Below are 17,909 nucleotides of genomic sequence, written 5' to 3' on the forward strand. Positions count from 1 at the left end.
TTTTGACAAACGCAACCGTAATGTACCCTCTAAGTGTCTAACAAATAGGCCGCAAGTTTGAAATGAGTTCATTCATTCTGAATTCTGGCTGCTATCTTTAGACAGGCCGATACATCAAACGACTGAAATATAATCGATAATCTGTTCATAGAGTCTTTCCTGCAGTCAAATAGTTGATGTTTCCTATGTCTCGTTCTTTCTTGTTTACCTCTAGTGTCTACAAAGGAAGCTTTTCACATTAAGGTCGGCGAACTATCGGTTTAGTTTTTCAAACCACTGAAGATGTCGATGAATAAAAATGATAAAATTAGGCCGGCAACACTATATTTATTGCAATTCTTCACGATCAGATAAAATCGAAGGAAAGGGTTTCAGTTCCTTTATCTTGATTAAATGATAATAATGTCCAGCAAGGTCACATTGGTAAAAAAAATTGTCAAAAAGACTCTTAAGAAATGATATTTTCCTTTAGAAAAGTCAGTTCCAAATGCAAGTGAGTGTGAATGCGTCAAACCCATCAATAATGATTAAAGAAAAGTATATTTGTTCTCAGAATCAGATCTTATAAGGCTTATGGATTAAAATATTGTGGAAAACTCAATTCGGTTAATCTGTTTTCGCCTGTAAATTGGGAGGAAATTGATCCCTCGCTAAGAGTAAGATATGATCTGAAAAAAACATTTTCCTTAATGAACCGCAGACTCTGACTAGCGGGAGTTCTGTTTCGAACGAGAACCGGAGGCGGATAAGAGAAAATAAATTCTAAAGAAAATTTCATTATGCCTGATTAAAAGATCGAGAACGAGTTTCAATTTCCCTTTCTCTTTGACACTTAGTGATTTCGAACTGTTCTGTGAAGGCAACACATGTTTTTGGACGGCAGTTAATCTTTTAATTTTATGCGATTCTTACGTTTTCCCCCTAGAAAAGATGTTTAGCTTGATAACGCGATGACATAAATATACTGTGAAGCATTCATTGTAATTGGAAGTGATACTCGAGACCTCTAACAGCCTAGGTTACCCACATTTCCTGTCTTTGTATGGCTCGCCTGCATTAACATAAAAAACCCTTAAAACCGCACTCATGAAGCATAAGTGCCTACATGGTTAAATTTCAGTGTCGGTGAAGCCATAGAGGAAACGCAAAAGAAAAAATGAAGACAAAAAAAAAACTGCCCATGTTTTGAAAAAATATTTAGATGTCACAATTTTTGTTTGCGTCATTCAATGGCTGATATTGCAATCATTGACGGTCACGTCAAAATATGTTGATCTTTTTTATGAGAAATTGTTCCAAAGCGCTGAGGGATTTTATTAGCAGGCAAGAGATGAATAATCTGAGGATTACCTTCTCATAGAACACAATTCCGCCTACGTCAAATAAAAGGCAATTAAAGAAATGCCACGCCGGGACGAGCAATAACAGATGACACCAAACTAGTTTATTTTGCAAATTCTACAGGCTTTTAAGATAGTGTAACTTGTGGAAATTGACTGAAAAGTATCTTTTGTGGCGGGCTAAATGCGTTAATGTAACGGATACCTAATTAGACGTGTTATGAATGACATCTTATCGACCAAGATACGCAGGTGTCACTGAAATCTCCGGAAAAGTATAAAATGAAGCTTAATTTAACCAAAAAGAACCAGCGTCTAAGGCGGTCACCAATTGGGATTCTTGAAATCGGATCTGTGCCAGAGAAACTTTCCTTGCTTTGTATCAGAAACTGAATAGATATGGTGCTCAGAGGACTCGTCGTAATGTTAATCTTGAGCTCGATTTGCCGTGAGTATGGATTCAGTTTATCATTTATTTGCTCTCCTTACTTAAAATAACGATACAATTTATCTTTCATAATCAGGAAAAGGCTAAAATAACCTAGGTGGCACCGATTTGGAAAATTTCTTTTATTTTATCGATTCACTCAAAACATAAGATGAATCGCTTCAACAAAAAATGTTCATGACGATAGAGGAAACTCACGATCACAAAACGTAACGAAGCGCAACGCAGATCACTTTTTGCGATCACACGCTGCGAGTTCGTGTTGACGTGCTGTTTCCTAAAGTAAATTTAAGGTTGTGTTTCCAATTTTTAGTTTCTTGCGCCACGCTGATGAGTCCCTTCTGATTTATGAAATCATATTTAACTCTCTGTCCCCTCATGCCGAATTGCCTTCGAGCGACCGCTTGTTTCGAGGCGTTTTCGTAATCATGATATCTATCAGATAAATCAATTCGGAACATTTTATTTATGGACTGAGTAGACTTAATAAAAGGACTAGAAAATAATCATGAATTTTCCATGAAAATAGAAATGAAAACGAACCTAGGAAACTGTCAAGAACTCTGCATTATCGCTAGTAGGTATCTTTTTTTTACAATAGTTCACTTCTTGTCGGCTTGAAAGATAATAAAGACGCTTGAAAAATCAGTTTCGGGTGAAGATTCCCGTTTGAAGACTATGTATAATTCATATGTATGTTTGGAATTATTAACCCATCATAGGTCCTCGCAAATTCATTCGAACCGGACAACACAACGAAACACATAAAAGTCATCTGCATTTTCTTAACGTTTCTCTTTCCCATATTATGCTGTCCAATTGAGCTACATCCTCAGAAACGTGGAGGGGGAAGGGGGAAGGGGGAAGGGGGAAGGGGGAAGGGGGAAGGGGGAAGGGGGAAGGGGGAAGGGGGTCTATGAACAAACCATAATTAGTGAAAAATTTCAACGAATCAAACAAAAAATCCTTTCGTTAATTTTTCCTCAAACATTGGAATAAGTCTTTCTTCGCCAGTATGTTGTTCGAAGGATTCTAGCCTCGATCAGCTGAAAGTATGCCGCAAACAAATGTTTCAAGTTTTTTCAACTCCATCTTGAATAATTAATGATTGCTTATCAAAGCAATTAAGCAAATTGCTTGAAAATCAGACACAAGAATCATACAGTTTTGGCTAATTACTAAGAAAAACTGTGTAAAAAATTTGAACAAACATCGAGCAAGTGTTAACTTTTAAGATTTTGAGTTTACTTCGAAGAGGAAATTGAATTCTATTTGATTGCGTTTTGAAGTGGAAGTTTGTTATTTAGATACATTGTAGGAGTGGAAAAGAGTGAGACAACTAACCACGATCATTCCATAACTAATTTAGAAAAAGAAACTTATTGGTGAAGCATGAATGTTTGTTAAACATTTATCTCGACGAAATATATGTTTGATAATTTTATTGATAAAGAATGCGTGGCAGGTCGATTGGAAAATTGCAGAATAATATTCTTTATGATAACAAACAATTACAAGCAAAATTCGGTTCATAATTAATTGACAAACGAACGTTCCAACTAGAATTCAGGAGCACAGCAAGACATGCACTGTAGTGAAAGTAGTGACCCGTTCTAGTGAAGACGGTGTATGGTCTGCGGTTTACTGTAACAGCCTAGCCCAGTCTTTCTGAATGACACGGTTGATCACGAGCGGGATTCTCGAGAAAGAGCTGAGTACGGATGTGAACATTTTTCATATTGTATAGCTCATATAAGCACAGTGATGTATTTCAAAAGCCTGCGTCACAGGATTATAGCTGATCGCTTATCATCTCAGGAACTGAACCGACTTCTGCTCCATACATAGTGTTATCACACCTGCTTAACTTCGCATGCCAAATTTTTCGTGCAGACGAGTTAGTTTAAAAATTTGACTCGAACAAAGAATCGCAGTTTCACCCCAATTATAGAGCTTCGGGTAATTTCAAGTTGTAATAACATAACAAAGTTAAAGATGCGTTTATGGTTTACGAGATTAATGAGACCCGAGTTGGAACAATCTTACCACAGTTCGAAAATAATCTACATAACAACAACAGCAATGCTACTAAGCAGTTTCATTGAGCAATTTATTAAAAAACAAATATCATTCCCTACTTTCAGAGGCTGTTCCTGTCTGGGAGAAGCTAGAGATGCGACGGAAAGATGGTGAGTAACGCCAAATTGGCTTCGTAAAACCAAAACCAAAGTAATTTGAAGAGCCAATTAAAACATTTCATGGAAAGGGAAAATCGCAAATGTTTTTAGTTTTGCATCTGTTTGGTTAACTGACAAGGTGGTGTGGGCGCCTATTGTTATCTTGTCGCCGAACGCAGTACAGCAATCCCAGATTACCTTTCGACGCTCAATAGAAAATTGGTCTAAAATTAAATACCGTTTGTAATAAATTTTCCTTACCTCGAAGTCAGGTTAAGAAATGCGGTCGAGTGACGAGTGAGTCATTGATTTCCACTTGAAAAAAAGCGTACCAAGACTAATTTGACTGTCTTCACTCGGCTTGTGATTCTGGCTAGTGATTTATGTGAAATTTCAATAATCATAATAATAATAATAATGATAATAATAATGATAATAATAATAGTAATAATAATAATAATAATAATAATAATAATAACAATTAAAAAAACCTTACACTCCATAGATTTTTAAAGAGAGATACTGAGCCATGGTAAGGGCCTGCTGAGTATAGCATGCGAAATTTTTACGAGCTAACAGATAAAGAAGAACACAAAAACTGAGTCGATGAGACAAACCCGGCTTGACAGTATGACAAGTTTAGTTCGAGGGTCCAAACTTAAAAATCTTTCCCCCGGCCATAACGACTACTATGGGTTTAAGGGCAGATTAAAACTCGTAGATCTTACACTCCCTGATAACTTTGCTTCAGCGGTGCCTATCAAAAATCCTTCTTCGGAATTTCAACGTGAAGAGAAAATGATCTGGAACGACTGAGTTTGGTTTAGATGAGCAGATTAGACTTCCTGTATGTATTTGTTCTAGCTGTCAGTTGTGGACCTAACGTGATACGACAGATGGCTCAATTTGGTGTCGACACATCCAAGTTACAGTGCTCCTCCCAAACAAGAGGTAGGCTGTGTGTAGTTTGGATTGAATTGTTATTATACATCTGCCATTCATTTTGCTTTGGTCTATATTAAAGTACACATCAATTCTTTTATTCCCAGTCCGTCGCGGTTGTTGTGCGGCCGAGTGCGTTTGGATGGCAAAGGAATTAGGGGTGGAACCCAGTTCTCTAATCTGCCCCACATGAGAAAATGAATCAATCAACGGACAGTTTCATCGACAAATGACTATTAATTTATCTGCCTGAGTACATGTAAGCCCATCCTTCTTAAGTTTTGCTAATTTGGGGATGTTGAAAAAGGGCCTGGATAACTTTAGGTACAGTACAGGGAGTTGAAACATGTAAAAAATTCTCCTTTTTTTACAAGTTTCTTTTCCCTGTATAGCAAGGGCAAGTACGAGTTTTCTTTCCCAGGATTAAAAAAAAAGTTAAAATTAAATTAGAAGAGGATATGTGTATTAATTAAATACAAAAAGTAAAAAGTAGACACAGTATAATAGGAGCAGTTGTAAGATCTTTATTTAAGGTAAGCGAAATGTTTTGCATTAGAATAGAAGACATAGAATGAGGTTCCACGAGATATGTTGAGTCTGAGAACTTTAAATATAAACACATTCGAAATAAACACTTACAAATTTCAAATATGAGTCCTTCGCAATCGTGAGATAAACCATGCGCGTTATTCTGATATTCTTATACATTTTCTCTTGAAAAAATATTTTTAAATTTAGAGTATTCCCACTCATTTAAATAGTCCCCCCTATGAAAAATACACTGCTGCGACTTGACTATTATTAGAAGAAATAGATTTTGCAAACGATACTTCGCTCCGAGAAAAAGTCTCAAAAGAAATCGATTAAAAGTTTTAGTTCTCACTGTCATAGAATTTGACAATCTTGGATGGCATGACGTCATTATACAACCACCATTTCACTCTATCATTTTTTTTATCGAGCCTCCTGAGGCTAAACAGCATAGCAACTCCGACATCAGCCTGATGTCGGAGTTGAGTCAACGGTTGTTGTTCTTTTAATTGGACAAAGCAAAAATCTCGATCGTGATTGGCTCCGCATATTCCCACGGGATACGCTGACTGGGTGACATTTTGCGATAATGTATCACCACTTTATATTCAGTGCTGTGCTCAGTTTTTCCACCTCGTGATAATTGGTGTGAAGCATCTCTTTTACCTGGGGTGAATAACAACAAGTTGAGGCAACATGTTGTGTTAAAAACACTTAACTGTTCAACTTTTTGCAATGCCTTTCATCAGCTTGCAACACCGAAATTTGAGGCGAACAAGTTGAGTAAGTGGTGTTCATGAGGCAAGTACCCCCGCCAGCTTGCAATGTTGTGCTGAATAAAATTTAAACAATCACTTGCCTCTTAAGCTTTGATTGAACAGTCCATGTGTAGTACACCTACATATCATTTTAATATTTCTCTCCAATTCAAAGAATAAAAAAGCAACAGAAATAAATGGAAACCAGTCAAGATTCCAGTTGAAGGCTAACAAGTTAGCCATTTTCACCCCTTCCGTTCTTTGACGTTCTCTCCGACATTTTAAAACAACAACAGTTCTGATTTGATTCTGTTACGTATTTGGCCTTGTTTGACAAACCGTATCCTCACGTGTTGTCCTAGCTCTACAGAAACTTTTGAGGCTCTAGGTTCGTTAACCTATCCTTGATATATAAACATGTAAATATTATAAGAAATAAAAATGTTTTCACACCTTTTGTGAAGATTGTCCACCGAGCCACTCTCTAAAATATCGAACAAACAACAACTTCAAAGATCACATCACAATATCATATTCTCTGTCTTAACTAGACTGGGAGTTTTCATCAGTCAGGTAAGGTCATGTTGAGGAATTAGGACTCAAGATTCTCTGTTTACCCGGATCGTTGTATTATCATCTGCATATAATAGTATCTATAATTCTAAGTCCTCTCATTATAAATACTACTCGTCTGTCTGAGGTAACCTTGCTGATGCGCCCCGTCCAAATGCCGTTAGCCGGTATCACTAATTGCATGCCATTTCATCTACATTACTCTTGGTTAACACCTTACTGTGATCTTGCCAGAGCACGTCTCTAGACTTCCAGCGGGTAAACACTAAGCCGTCACGTCTCCCGTTCGCGTAGTTGCCAAGTCTAAACATACACAGTCAAAACATTTAGTGATCCATCTCACCTGTACAAATCTTCTACCGCTGGATTTTCACTCGGCTTTCTTGATCTGGCCAAAACAAAATAGTATACACAGTTTCAATAAGATCCAGAGGTAACATCCCTTGAACGCAGTTACCATACAAATAACAGTTGTTTTTCTCTTCAAAAATTGTTTTAACGAACTTAAGTTTAGTAGTACTTCGGAAAGGATGCATCACTAAGATGGAATGCCTTCTGGTTGAACGAGCCATCGTTTTTCAAGTAAGAGGCTGCCCGAAGAAACACGATGGAAAACGACAGCAACATGCTGCTAAGAAAGGTAATGGAGGTTACCTCAATGAATTGTAGAGTTCGTCCAGTCTACTTATTAGCTCTTTTGACGTTTCTCCATCCCCTGGCCTTATCTGGCCACCTCCGTTGAGACAGCCTGGGAACGACAAACGAACACAAACTCAAGAAAATCATCACAGATCTTTCGAAAAAGGGTAAGATGCTTAATTTGGGACCTTGAAATGTTTGCCACATCCAAATTACTTCTAAAGGAATTTAAAATCGAAGCTGACGTCCACTTTGACTGCTTTCCAACAAACACGACTGTGTTTCTCATTTTCACGCTTCTTGCCTTAACCAGGAAAAACCAACAATTTATTCCACTCATGTTAATCACGGATACTCAAACTGACCCCACAGTCCAACAAACAGGAATAATGGTTTCCACAGAGAGATGCAGGGGTAATGCCAGTCCAACGCAGATTACCTCCCCCCTCCCCTCCCCCCACATTTCTTCAGCTTTCTCCGACAGTTTGATGGTTGTCATTTATACTGCTGGCCGGGGAGGATAGAGGCAATCTGGTTTATACTTGAACCCAGACCTCGGAGTGCAGTGTTTATTGGCCTGCTGCCTCTCCATAAACATAAAACCGCAGAAACAACTAAATAATACAATTGTATAAAGAGACTCACCCGCCGGGCATGCCATGACTTCCACAAAATGATATGGAGACTTTCCCCGCTTTATTTTCTGTACAAGATTCTACAATCATTCACAAACATTTTTATAAGTATAATATATAAATTCCAGTAACAACTGAGCAATTCGTATAAGCTAACCTGGATATTTCGAAAACCGTAAGCTGCTGCAAATTTGAGGACTTCTTTACCATCGACCTGAAGAAAAAACTTGGAGTTCGTGACCTCGCCCGCAGAGGCAATCAATACAACATAAGAAATGAGATCTGGAGATGAAATTTAAGGCTGGGCCAACAGCATTCAGTTACCCTAAGGGACCGCTCATTATTTATTACAGGGAGGGGGGAGTTGGAGGATTTTGTCATGTAATTTTACTTAATCCCCCCGAAGGTTCTATAGTATTCTATTGAATACTACAGAGTATCCCCCCCCCCCCAAAAAAAAAGGGAATCCTTTCCCAGGCGATAAATTAAAACTGGTCACTAATGTCAATGAGCAGAATCATGTCAAGCACCCTGCACAAAGAAGATGTTGAAAAAGAAAGGTACATGGATCATTCGCCAAACGGCTAATTGAGCTAAAGTAATAACGAACGTATGCTGCCATTACCTGCAAGGTTACCTCCTTAAAGTCCCTGTTCCTTAGAGTCTTGTAGGTTATGTTTTCAACAGTCTGGCCATACAACTGAGAAAAATAACACGTGTGAACGCGAATTACAAATATCAGTCGTTAAACAAACATGAACTATCAATTATTGAGTCAAATTGCACAGGTCACATTCAATCGTGCTTTTTCCAGTTGAGGGAAGTTTACTAGCATAGAATGAGTTTGTTAGTGTGGAGGGCCACAAGTCTTTTTTGAATTTGCTTAAATATCACAGAAAACTTTTGATAGAGATAAAAAAAAGAATATCTGCAGCAAAATGTCTTTTAATTAGTATCCTTGCAAATTGTTATCTGAAACTTGCCTCCTTAGCAGCGTAAATAAATATGTGCTCCAGAAAGCCACCCTGAAATAAGATAATCAAACATCATTTACGTCCGCAAATTAAGAAAAAATTAAATTAAGACTAGAAATGGGAACAGACCTTTTAATCAAAACGGGATCGTTTGTTAATGTCTCGTCGGATGTGACTCAGAAGTGAAGTTGCCATACAAAGACACGTGATTTGAGAAAAAGTTTTTTTTAAATTCTAATTCAGATGACATTGATCCATGCAATACAGAAATTAAATACATAAAAAAGACGCTGGTAAGCATCTTACCGAGCCACCTCCAGAATGGCCTACAAGTTCTTCTTGATCAATGCTTGAAAACCTGAAACATCCATAAGAACAACTCGGTTACCCTTGACAAAATTTTCTTAAAAACGCAAACATGGCATATCCTAAAAGTGCGATAACTTACAACGAGTCCAGTTCAGCATTCTCCAGCTCAGCAAAGTTCACATTCTTTTCCTCAAACATTTTCTCCAGTTCAACTAAGCAAAGGGGAAAAAAAAGAAGTCAAACAACCACTGTCCGAGACAAAGACCCTTAATCTAAAACAAAAAATTCCTTATCTAACAGCCTTTGAGATGTCAGCGTTTAATTTCACTTGGAATTACAATATCGCGCTTCTAACTTGGCGATTTGGGCAATATCGGTTTTCCATGTGAAACTTAACGTAAAATTTCACGAGTCGCTGTATTTGAATGAAACACACGAAGTGTTAATTGTACATCGATTAAGGCAAACAGTTCCTCTCCTCAAGTATCACTGACCACTCAGTACCTAAACTATCATGAAAAATTCCTTTGATTTTTTAAATTTTATTTGTCCTTCATATCCATAACACGGAATGATAGCTAGTTGTAGGCGGCAAGCGGCATGCAGAAGGCGGCCAATGGAACGGGGGGAGGGGGGGGGGTAGGTGGGATGCTGTCTACCCCTTCAACCATCTGCTATCACTTTTTCCTCTTTCTAAAACGAAATGCCTGATTGCAGGTTTTTCCAACTCATCAATCTTTCTGACCCGCTGTCATTAACTCAGTACTAGAAACCCTTACAACAACCACTTAACCAATTACAAAGCTGCAGCTCTTTTGCTCATTAAAACAAAATAGAGGAGCATACTTGTTGAAATAACACAATCCACATCTCTTGTTCTATATATATCATTATAAAAGTCTTCTCTGGAAGCTTCAAGCTTTTTGTCAAAACATGGCATTATGGTCACATGATAGATATCATCTGGTCTGTTCAGAAAAATAAGGAAAAATATTAAATTTTGCAGTGTCCCAGGAACAGGTGACCTGCACAAACTAAATGGTTGGTATATATTGTTTGAAAGTGCACTTGATCAAACAACAGAATTTGTTTTGAGTGACTGGCTTCCAATATTTCTCCAAACAGTAACACCCTTGAATCAAATGTAAAGGTCACAAGGAAACAGGAACTGATCACCAATTTAAGAAGCTCCTGATCGTCAAAGAAATTCTCCCTGTCAGTACCATAGGAACTGTTGAGAGAACAGTGCGGCAATATGAATGTTTGAGTGTGAAGGGTTAATGCAAAATCATACTTTTTCCCCATTGATTTTCCATAGTGATCCTTGATTAGAGAACCCATGATCTGCTGCGGAGATTTTGTTGTGCTTCAAAAGAGATCAGAGGTAGAATCTAAGATTAGATACAGAGATACTCTGGTATATTTTGCTAGTTACTGCAATAAGTACACTCCTAACAGGATAAAGAGATGTAGAGTGATCGGAAGGCTCACCACATCAATGTCCTGCTAAAACACAAGGATAGTGAAGGAGAGATATGTTTGCATTTGCTTGTGGTCAACATGCAGTCTGCTAATGACACAGCTGAGGCATAATTACCTCATCTAAATCAGACTCTCAATGACAACTCAAGTAAAAAAATGCACCATGTAGTAACCAAAAATGTCTTGTATGCAACAAAAGTTGCATGAACTTATCATAGGCAAAACTGAAAACGGAAGAATCAGACTTTTCTCTTCTCATTCACAAACAGCATGTTCATTCAATTATACACAGAGTTCTCACCTCCAAAAAGCATTTTTAGAGAAACTTAGAACACAAGCAGTCCCTACCTTTCTGCAAAGTCTGTCATGCAAGTTAAAAACAAAAATGAGTGTTAAAAAAACTGATGTTAGCATCCCGTACTGAACTCTGATAGTTGGTACACAAAAAGTAGGCATTTCTACCAGAGTTCACTGTGGCATGCTAATATAATTTTTATCCCGTTTATTTTTTTTAATCATAAAATCAAAAAAGAGGGACTGCTTGTAGTCTACTAAAAACAGCAATTGACTGTGCCTAATCCCTCTTGGAATCTAAGCCCAAATCAGTCAATCTTAACAGGAAAAAATAACGCAAACACCTGATGAAGGGCAAAATGTAGCTTCCATGAGTCTTCTCAGCATAACACACCCAGCCTGAAAGGGAAATAAAAGTGTGCTGACTTTCTTATTAGCACATTATCAAAATTTCCATCTTACGTAATGATAGGAACTCCAACAGGGATGCACATTTCACAAGATAAAAAAGATTGCGAATAACAAAAAATGCAGCCTTGACTGGGATAAAATTTGCAAGTAATACACTGGCAATAAACTAAAATACAACAATTACTTTTTCTCTTCTGCAAAATAAATGCTCAGAAATCATAATTAGAACAAAAAAAAATGAGGAATAATTGAACAAAAACCAATGAAAATACTTAAAACATAAATTTCTAAGATCTAAACAGTAGCTGCATCCTTGAGATCTAGAAGTCAGAAAACACTATTCTCACCAGGGCAAGCTGATGCCAACATGGGTAGAGACTCCTTCTCTCCAGATTGCTGTGCCTTTAATCTCTGAACAAACTCTTGTTGACTACAGATGAAATTGTTGAATACAGCTTGTTATACTTTTGTTTCATACTATTATGTAACATGTATATGTTGTATGTTAAATGGACCTGCTCAATTTGATCTGGAGTTTTTTTTTCAAAATACATCACCACAGTGATAAAACATCCTTAACATCATATAACCTGAAACTGTTCTAAACTGCAACACACATTATTGATAATGAATCCCTTTTTGATCACTGCGAGACCAAATACTTTTGTGAATACATATACCTGAAATCACACTATCAAATACAATTCAAAATAAAGAAACAATACAGACAGTTTAAAAGGTAACAAAATAAGCAAGCCATTTGCAGAAGCACAATCATCGTAAACCTCGTACTTAACACTTGCATGCAAGAACCAAAAAATAGAGCCATTTATTTCACATGTATATTAAAGTGGCATCATGACATCTCTTTATGAATGATGATTGTGCTTCTGCAAATGGCTTGCTTATTTTGTTACCTTTTAAACTGTCTGTATTGTTTCTTTATTTTGAATTGTATTTGATAGTGTGATTTCAGGTATATGTATTCACAAAAGGTTTACGGTCAACTCGCCGACGGACCAACTCGCCGACGTATAAAATCGAGTAGAGACGTCGGCGAGTTGGTCGTCAATCCAATACAACTTATTAGAAGCTAAACATACAGAAAATTAAACGATATTTATTAAAAAAACATTGGACAGAAAATTTAGAACAATGCGCTTCGTAAGCACGAAAAACTGAATAATCTCCTCCCACAATTTTTTAGCAGGAGCTGAGATTTTTTTCGCATCGTCATGTCCTGCTTGTTTCTTTTTTTTTTTTTGCTCAACAGGTTACGTGTATATTCAACACGTCATTGACGCTGTCAGGTTCATCTTCCAAATTACTGGGCAATCAAATTTCGCGCTACGAAAGTTATCTGTACCTGTTTTTTTTCTCCGAAAGAGAATATAAAACAAAAAAAAAATTCGTAACTTCTCCATTGTGAGACTTGTGAGTAAAAATATCACACCCTCGTCTTGCCGCGCGTTTGATTGAAAACTAGAAAACAGCTGTGCGCCAGCGCCTGCTCTCTCCGAAAATTTGGAGAAGCTGTTGATAGCTCCTTACTTTTAACAAAGATTGTTAGAATCCGCTGTAAAACTCTGATAGTTTTTAATGGGAGAGACTTACTTTTAAGCAAGACCTGCTTTTTTTTTTCAAAAGTAAATAAAAAACCTTGCACCTTCTTCGTTGTGAGACTTGTGAGTGAAAAAATATCACACCCTCATCTTCCCACGCATTTGATTGAAAACGAAAATAATTCAAATACATGCTCTTGCAAAAACTAGAAATCATTGCTTTGATCAGTGTATCTTGTATTATCAACATAGTTACACGAATTCGGCGCCTTTGCAAAGAGGGATCCTCGTGTTAGGTAAACATGTTGGTTTTAAAAAATGAGCGCCTCGTTTGAAAACAGCTGTGCGCCAGAAAACAAGGTCTTTAATTGCCTCGAGGCTCTCCACAGAAAACCGTCACTTTCGATTGCATTTAACACCTGTAGTAAGACCTAAAAATATATTTGTGCGTTGACTTTTTACCAAGCGTCTTGACTTAAATAAATAAGACCGATTGACATGATGAGTCTTTACGGTGTTGTTGTCACACAATAACTCGTTCGCGTCTGAAGCTGTTAGAGTCGTTGGTGATGTTTACTTCGCTTTATTCGCCTTAAGATCCTTAAAAACTTTGTTGCAAATAAAAAGAATTGCTTTTTACCAAAGATCTTGTCTAGAAAGCCAAGTTTTTGTTAAAAAAAACTGAGCGATTGACATGCTGAGTCTTAACGGTGTTGTTGTCACACAATAACTCGTTCGCGTCTGAAGCTGTTATAGTCATTGGTGATGTTCACCAATGTTCACCGATGTTTAAGCTTCTGTTTGATGTTCACCAATGTTCGCCAGTGTTTTTTTACTAAATATCGTTTACTTCTCTGTATGTTTAACTTCTAATAAGTTGTATTGGATTGACGACCCACTCGCCGACGTCTCTACTCGATTTTATACGTCGGCGAGTTGGTGTCGGCGAGTTGGTCCGTCGGCGAGTTGACTGGTTACCAAGTACGATACACAATATGAGTCTCTTTCAATTTTCAGGTAATGTTTCACAAAAACCTCTCTGCTTTCATAGTTCCAATCATGTTTATCTCTTCAAACTTGTTTTCAACCCCTATCTCATTGAGAAACTAAAATAAAGAATACAAAAGGTCTGACTTGTAATAATTATTAATACCTCTCTGTAAGACTAAAATCCCTTGAAAAAGTAGTGTCAAAAACATGATGAACACCTGAAATTACAATAGGGAATTCTTTAGTTTGTTTGTTCACAGCACATTTAACATTAATCCTAAATTAGCTTCATAAAAGAATCATGTTACCTCAAGAATGCATTGAATGAATCTGGATGTTACCATATCTATGTATACAGCTATTTATTTGTACTATGTTTTGCAACTATAGTTAATTAATCCTACTGTCATATGATTTACCAAATATAAACAATTTATTTGATATTTGATGGCATCTTACCAAGATTTTTGAGAAAAGCTGTTAGTTTTTTAGCTGTCTGCAAAAAGAGCAAGGGAATTTATTTTACAAAGAGAATTCGAATGCTGATAAACACAACACAGGAGGAATTCTTCAGGAGAAATTACTACCAGTTGACAACTTAGACATATCAGAGCAACAAGGTATACTGATTTGACTGCATTAAAAGCAGAGAGTAACATGCTGAATAACAAGTGAAGGAAAAACTTTATTTATGTTTTATAGCTGGTAAATTATGCTTGGTAAGCTGAAGAGTACATGAATAATTTTGTGGACTTATCGTGGTTAGAAAACATTATCTTGACTCATAAAGAGAATTTCTTGGAAACATTAAGCTATCTTACCTCGGTAATGTTTAATTGGAACTTTGCTGCAACAGAAGCACGTGATTGAGGAGATACAGAGACTACTATCAGTTTTTGCCCATCTGGTTTACCTTCCTACATAAAAAAAATAAAAAGGAATTTTTATAGTTTGAACATTTATACTTACTTCAAGATCACAAACCACTTTTTTCATTACACAAAACTGTGTTAAACCTTTAACTCCCAGATTGAATTTGTTTTTCTCCTCACTGTCAATCACACAATTCTTATAATGTTAGTTTGGAGAATTTAGTATTGGATCAACTTATTATCCCCAAATTGATATTTTCTTTATTCTCATCACTTATCTGCTTAATATTGTATTGATATTGTAAGGAGAAATTCTGTCTTGGTCACTCATGGGAGTTAAAGGGTTAAGGCTGATGGTGACAAGGGAAATTAATGTCTACTCAACCTCAACTGCAAATTTTTGTTTCTAGTACATGTACATTATATTATTTTCATTTCTTATTATGTTTGATTTACTTCTATTTTAAGTTGCCAGATTCTTTATTTTAAGTCACTGTTACATTTTGGTGGGCAAGCTTATGGTACTATATAAACACATACCTTGGCAAGTTTTTGGTTGTTTTCTATAATCTTGTACAACTCTTCCTGACTCTGTTGGGTTATGAGAACACTTTCTGCTGATGTTATACAGCCGCTAGAAGTAAAAATAATTTTGGCCAAAAGTTTGATCCAGATCAGATAGCTCTTTTCATTTTATGATAGGGAGAATATATCTAAAAAAGAGAGCTTTGATTGAGTACATCATGGATAGCCTTAAGCAGTTTTTAGAGATAGCAATTGGGGAATACCTTTGAAAAAATATACATTTTTGCTTTGAAAAAAAATAGAAAAGAATTGGGTAATTATTCCATACAAATAATTAAAGGAAATATGGATGATGTCCAATCATGAAGTTCCTTTGCCAATTTAAATCCATCTGGTATGTGAATTGAAAATATTAAGGAAGCACACATTAATTACAGAAAAAGAACAAAAAAATGGTGTTTTCATGATAGACCCTAAATATTAAAAATCCCTCACCTACAAGCCAGACAATCATTTAGTGTTATTTGTGCTCGTTGGAGTTTGGTTTTCTCTCCACCCTGACAAAGTTTAACAACAGTACTCTCTCATTAGCAAGATATCAAGTTAACATAATATCCTATACTGAGAGCTTTCTTCACTGCCAACTTAGCAAGGGAAAGATATTGAATTAAGTAACTTAGCTTATCTATAAATGGGAGATGCAGTGGTCAGTGCACTGATTGAGCCAGGTCAGTGTGTTGTGTTCTTGGATGAGACTCTTAAGTCTCACTGACAGTGCCTCTCTCCACCCAGGAGAGCAAATGGGTGCAAGCCAGTTGTCGGGGAAGCCTGATGAAATGCAGGGGGGGGGGGGGACAACTTCATGGTACATGGAAATGGGGATAAGCTCCAGCCGGGTGGGCCAATAGGCTTTAATGCAGACTATAACAGTTTTACTGCTTAAATTTGGGAACACAGATTCTAGATTTACCTCAGAAAGCTGAATGTAACTTCCATCATCTTCAATCTTGATTTTTGCCAACTATTAAAAATCATAATGGTCAATCAATGAACTCAATCCTTTAGTTTGATCCAACTTTAAAACTCAACCTCTTAAATATGCCATTGTGGCCTGGATTGACCATAGGAAAGTAACAAATGTTAATCAATGGACAAGATTATAGATACTGATAGATTATCATATTGGTTGAACCACTGCAGCAGATCAATCACTTGATTGATCTATTGCACTTGATTGAACTTTTTTCTAACTGCTATAGATTCTTCTCTCAGTTAGAAATAGATACAAATGAAATGCTTAATTTTAATTATTAAGAGTGTCTTACTAACATGGGATAAATTAACACGATCTGAGAGTTTTTTTAACCCCTTACACCCTGACATCATCATGCATATTCTCCATACTGTTCTTTATACATTTCTTAAGCTGCTACCAAAGAGGATTTGTATAGTAATCAAGAGCTTCTTTAGTTGGAGATCATTTCCTTTTTTCTCGAGAGTTAAATGTTTTATTCAGGGAGGACATTGGTAGGAGAAATTAGATGTCAACCGCTCCTAGGGGTTAGAGGGTTAATAAATTTGTACCCGGGATTTTTTTATCAAATTATTGTATAAAAAAATAAATGGAAGAGTTAATCATACACTTACATGCCCTGGCTTTTTCTCTACCTTTACCGGCTTTATACATTCCTAAAATGAAATCGTATTTTGATAAGTCAATAGCAAAGTTTATAATATATTCATAAACAAATGGCTACTCACTTGCGATGGAGTAATGAAATCATCCAAATCTGTCAATTGAAGAGCTCCGCTAAAACCGACCGCCATTTTGTTTTCTAAAATTGATACTTCATGTCTTTTTGTCACATAGTGTACCCTTGCCACAGTCTCGCATCTGTGGAAACCCTCTTGAACTAAGTAGAAAGTCTTTTCGTTTTAAATTTCAAATTACATTTTTCTTTTCCTCTCCCCGCTTTTCAACCCTTTGTATTCACGTACGGCGCGCGTGATCTCACTAATTGGCCAGTCACGTCAAACAAAACTTTAGCCTTGACAATAGATTCTTTGCAGACCGTGAGAGAATCTTGCAGTTGATCTTCTTTGAGGTTGCATCAAATAAATATGCTCCATGTTCCACGAAAACCCCCTTCTTATGTTCGTCTCACGGTTCCTGGCTTCATTTCTAGAGCTTTGCTCGTAGGTCTTTTCCACTTCGTTACCGAATGCCTAATATTAAGTAACCGTACAACCGATTTGCAACAAGCAAGTCAAACACAGAAGTGCATGCTATTCTTCTGTCTGATGGTCGTCTTGATGGTCGAGCTAAGGGTAGAGGTTGTACCCCTGGGACAGGAGGGGCATAGGATTCATAATAGTCTGCAACTAAATTAAAGGTAGATCCCCGAAGGTTGACGTTCATCTCCATGGTTTGAATTGAATAAGAGAAT

The 17,909-nt window shown here is 36.8% G+C and overlaps 1 protein-coding gene and 1 long non-coding RNA gene across 2 annotated transcripts; one reads left to right on the forward strand and one right to left on the reverse strand.

Annotated features, from left to right (window-relative positions):
• Positions 1 to 1,420: 1,420 nt before the first annotated feature.
• LOC149049710 (uncharacterized) lies at positions 1,421 to 5,556 on the forward strand. Its single transcript, XR_016183282.1, has 4 exons — positions 1,421 to 1,788; positions 3,933 to 3,977; positions 4,830 to 4,916; positions 5,015 to 5,556. It is a non-coding gene; the product is annotated as an uncharacterized LOC149049710 (long non-coding RNA).
• On the reverse strand, positions 5,409 to 17,475 carry LOC113675786 (putative cytosolic Fe-S cluster assembly factor v1g210509). The gene is made up of 22 exons (XM_089195066.1): positions 17,224 to 17,475; positions 17,110 to 17,151; positions 16,433 to 16,483; positions 15,958 to 16,019; positions 15,478 to 15,571; positions 14,887 to 14,982; positions 14,525 to 14,561; positions 14,229 to 14,283; positions 11,861 to 11,943; positions 11,447 to 11,501; positions 10,621 to 10,692; positions 10,173 to 10,294; positions 9,466 to 9,538; positions 9,324 to 9,375; positions 9,027 to 9,068; positions 8,669 to 8,743; positions 8,201 to 8,257; positions 8,054 to 8,123; positions 7,424 to 7,517; positions 7,113 to 7,157; positions 6,650 to 6,680; positions 5,409 to 6,104 (listed from the first exon to the last, which is right to left on the reverse strand). The coding sequence occupies exons 1-22, from the start codon at positions 17,287 to 17,289 to the stop codon at positions 6,033 to 6,035; spliced, it is 1,446 nt and encodes a 481-aa protein (XP_089051192.1). The 5' UTR covers positions 17,290 to 17,475; the 3' UTR covers positions 5,409 to 6,032.
• Positions 17,476 to 17,909: the final 434 nt, after the last annotated feature.

This window comes from Pocillopora damicornis, chromosome 2 (assembly GCF_964200805.1).
Source record: "Pocillopora damicornis chromosome 2, jaPocDami1.2, whole genome shotgun sequence".
Taxonomy (NCBI): Eukaryota; Metazoa; Cnidaria; class Anthozoa; order Scleractinia; family Pocilloporidae; genus Pocillopora; species Pocillopora damicornis.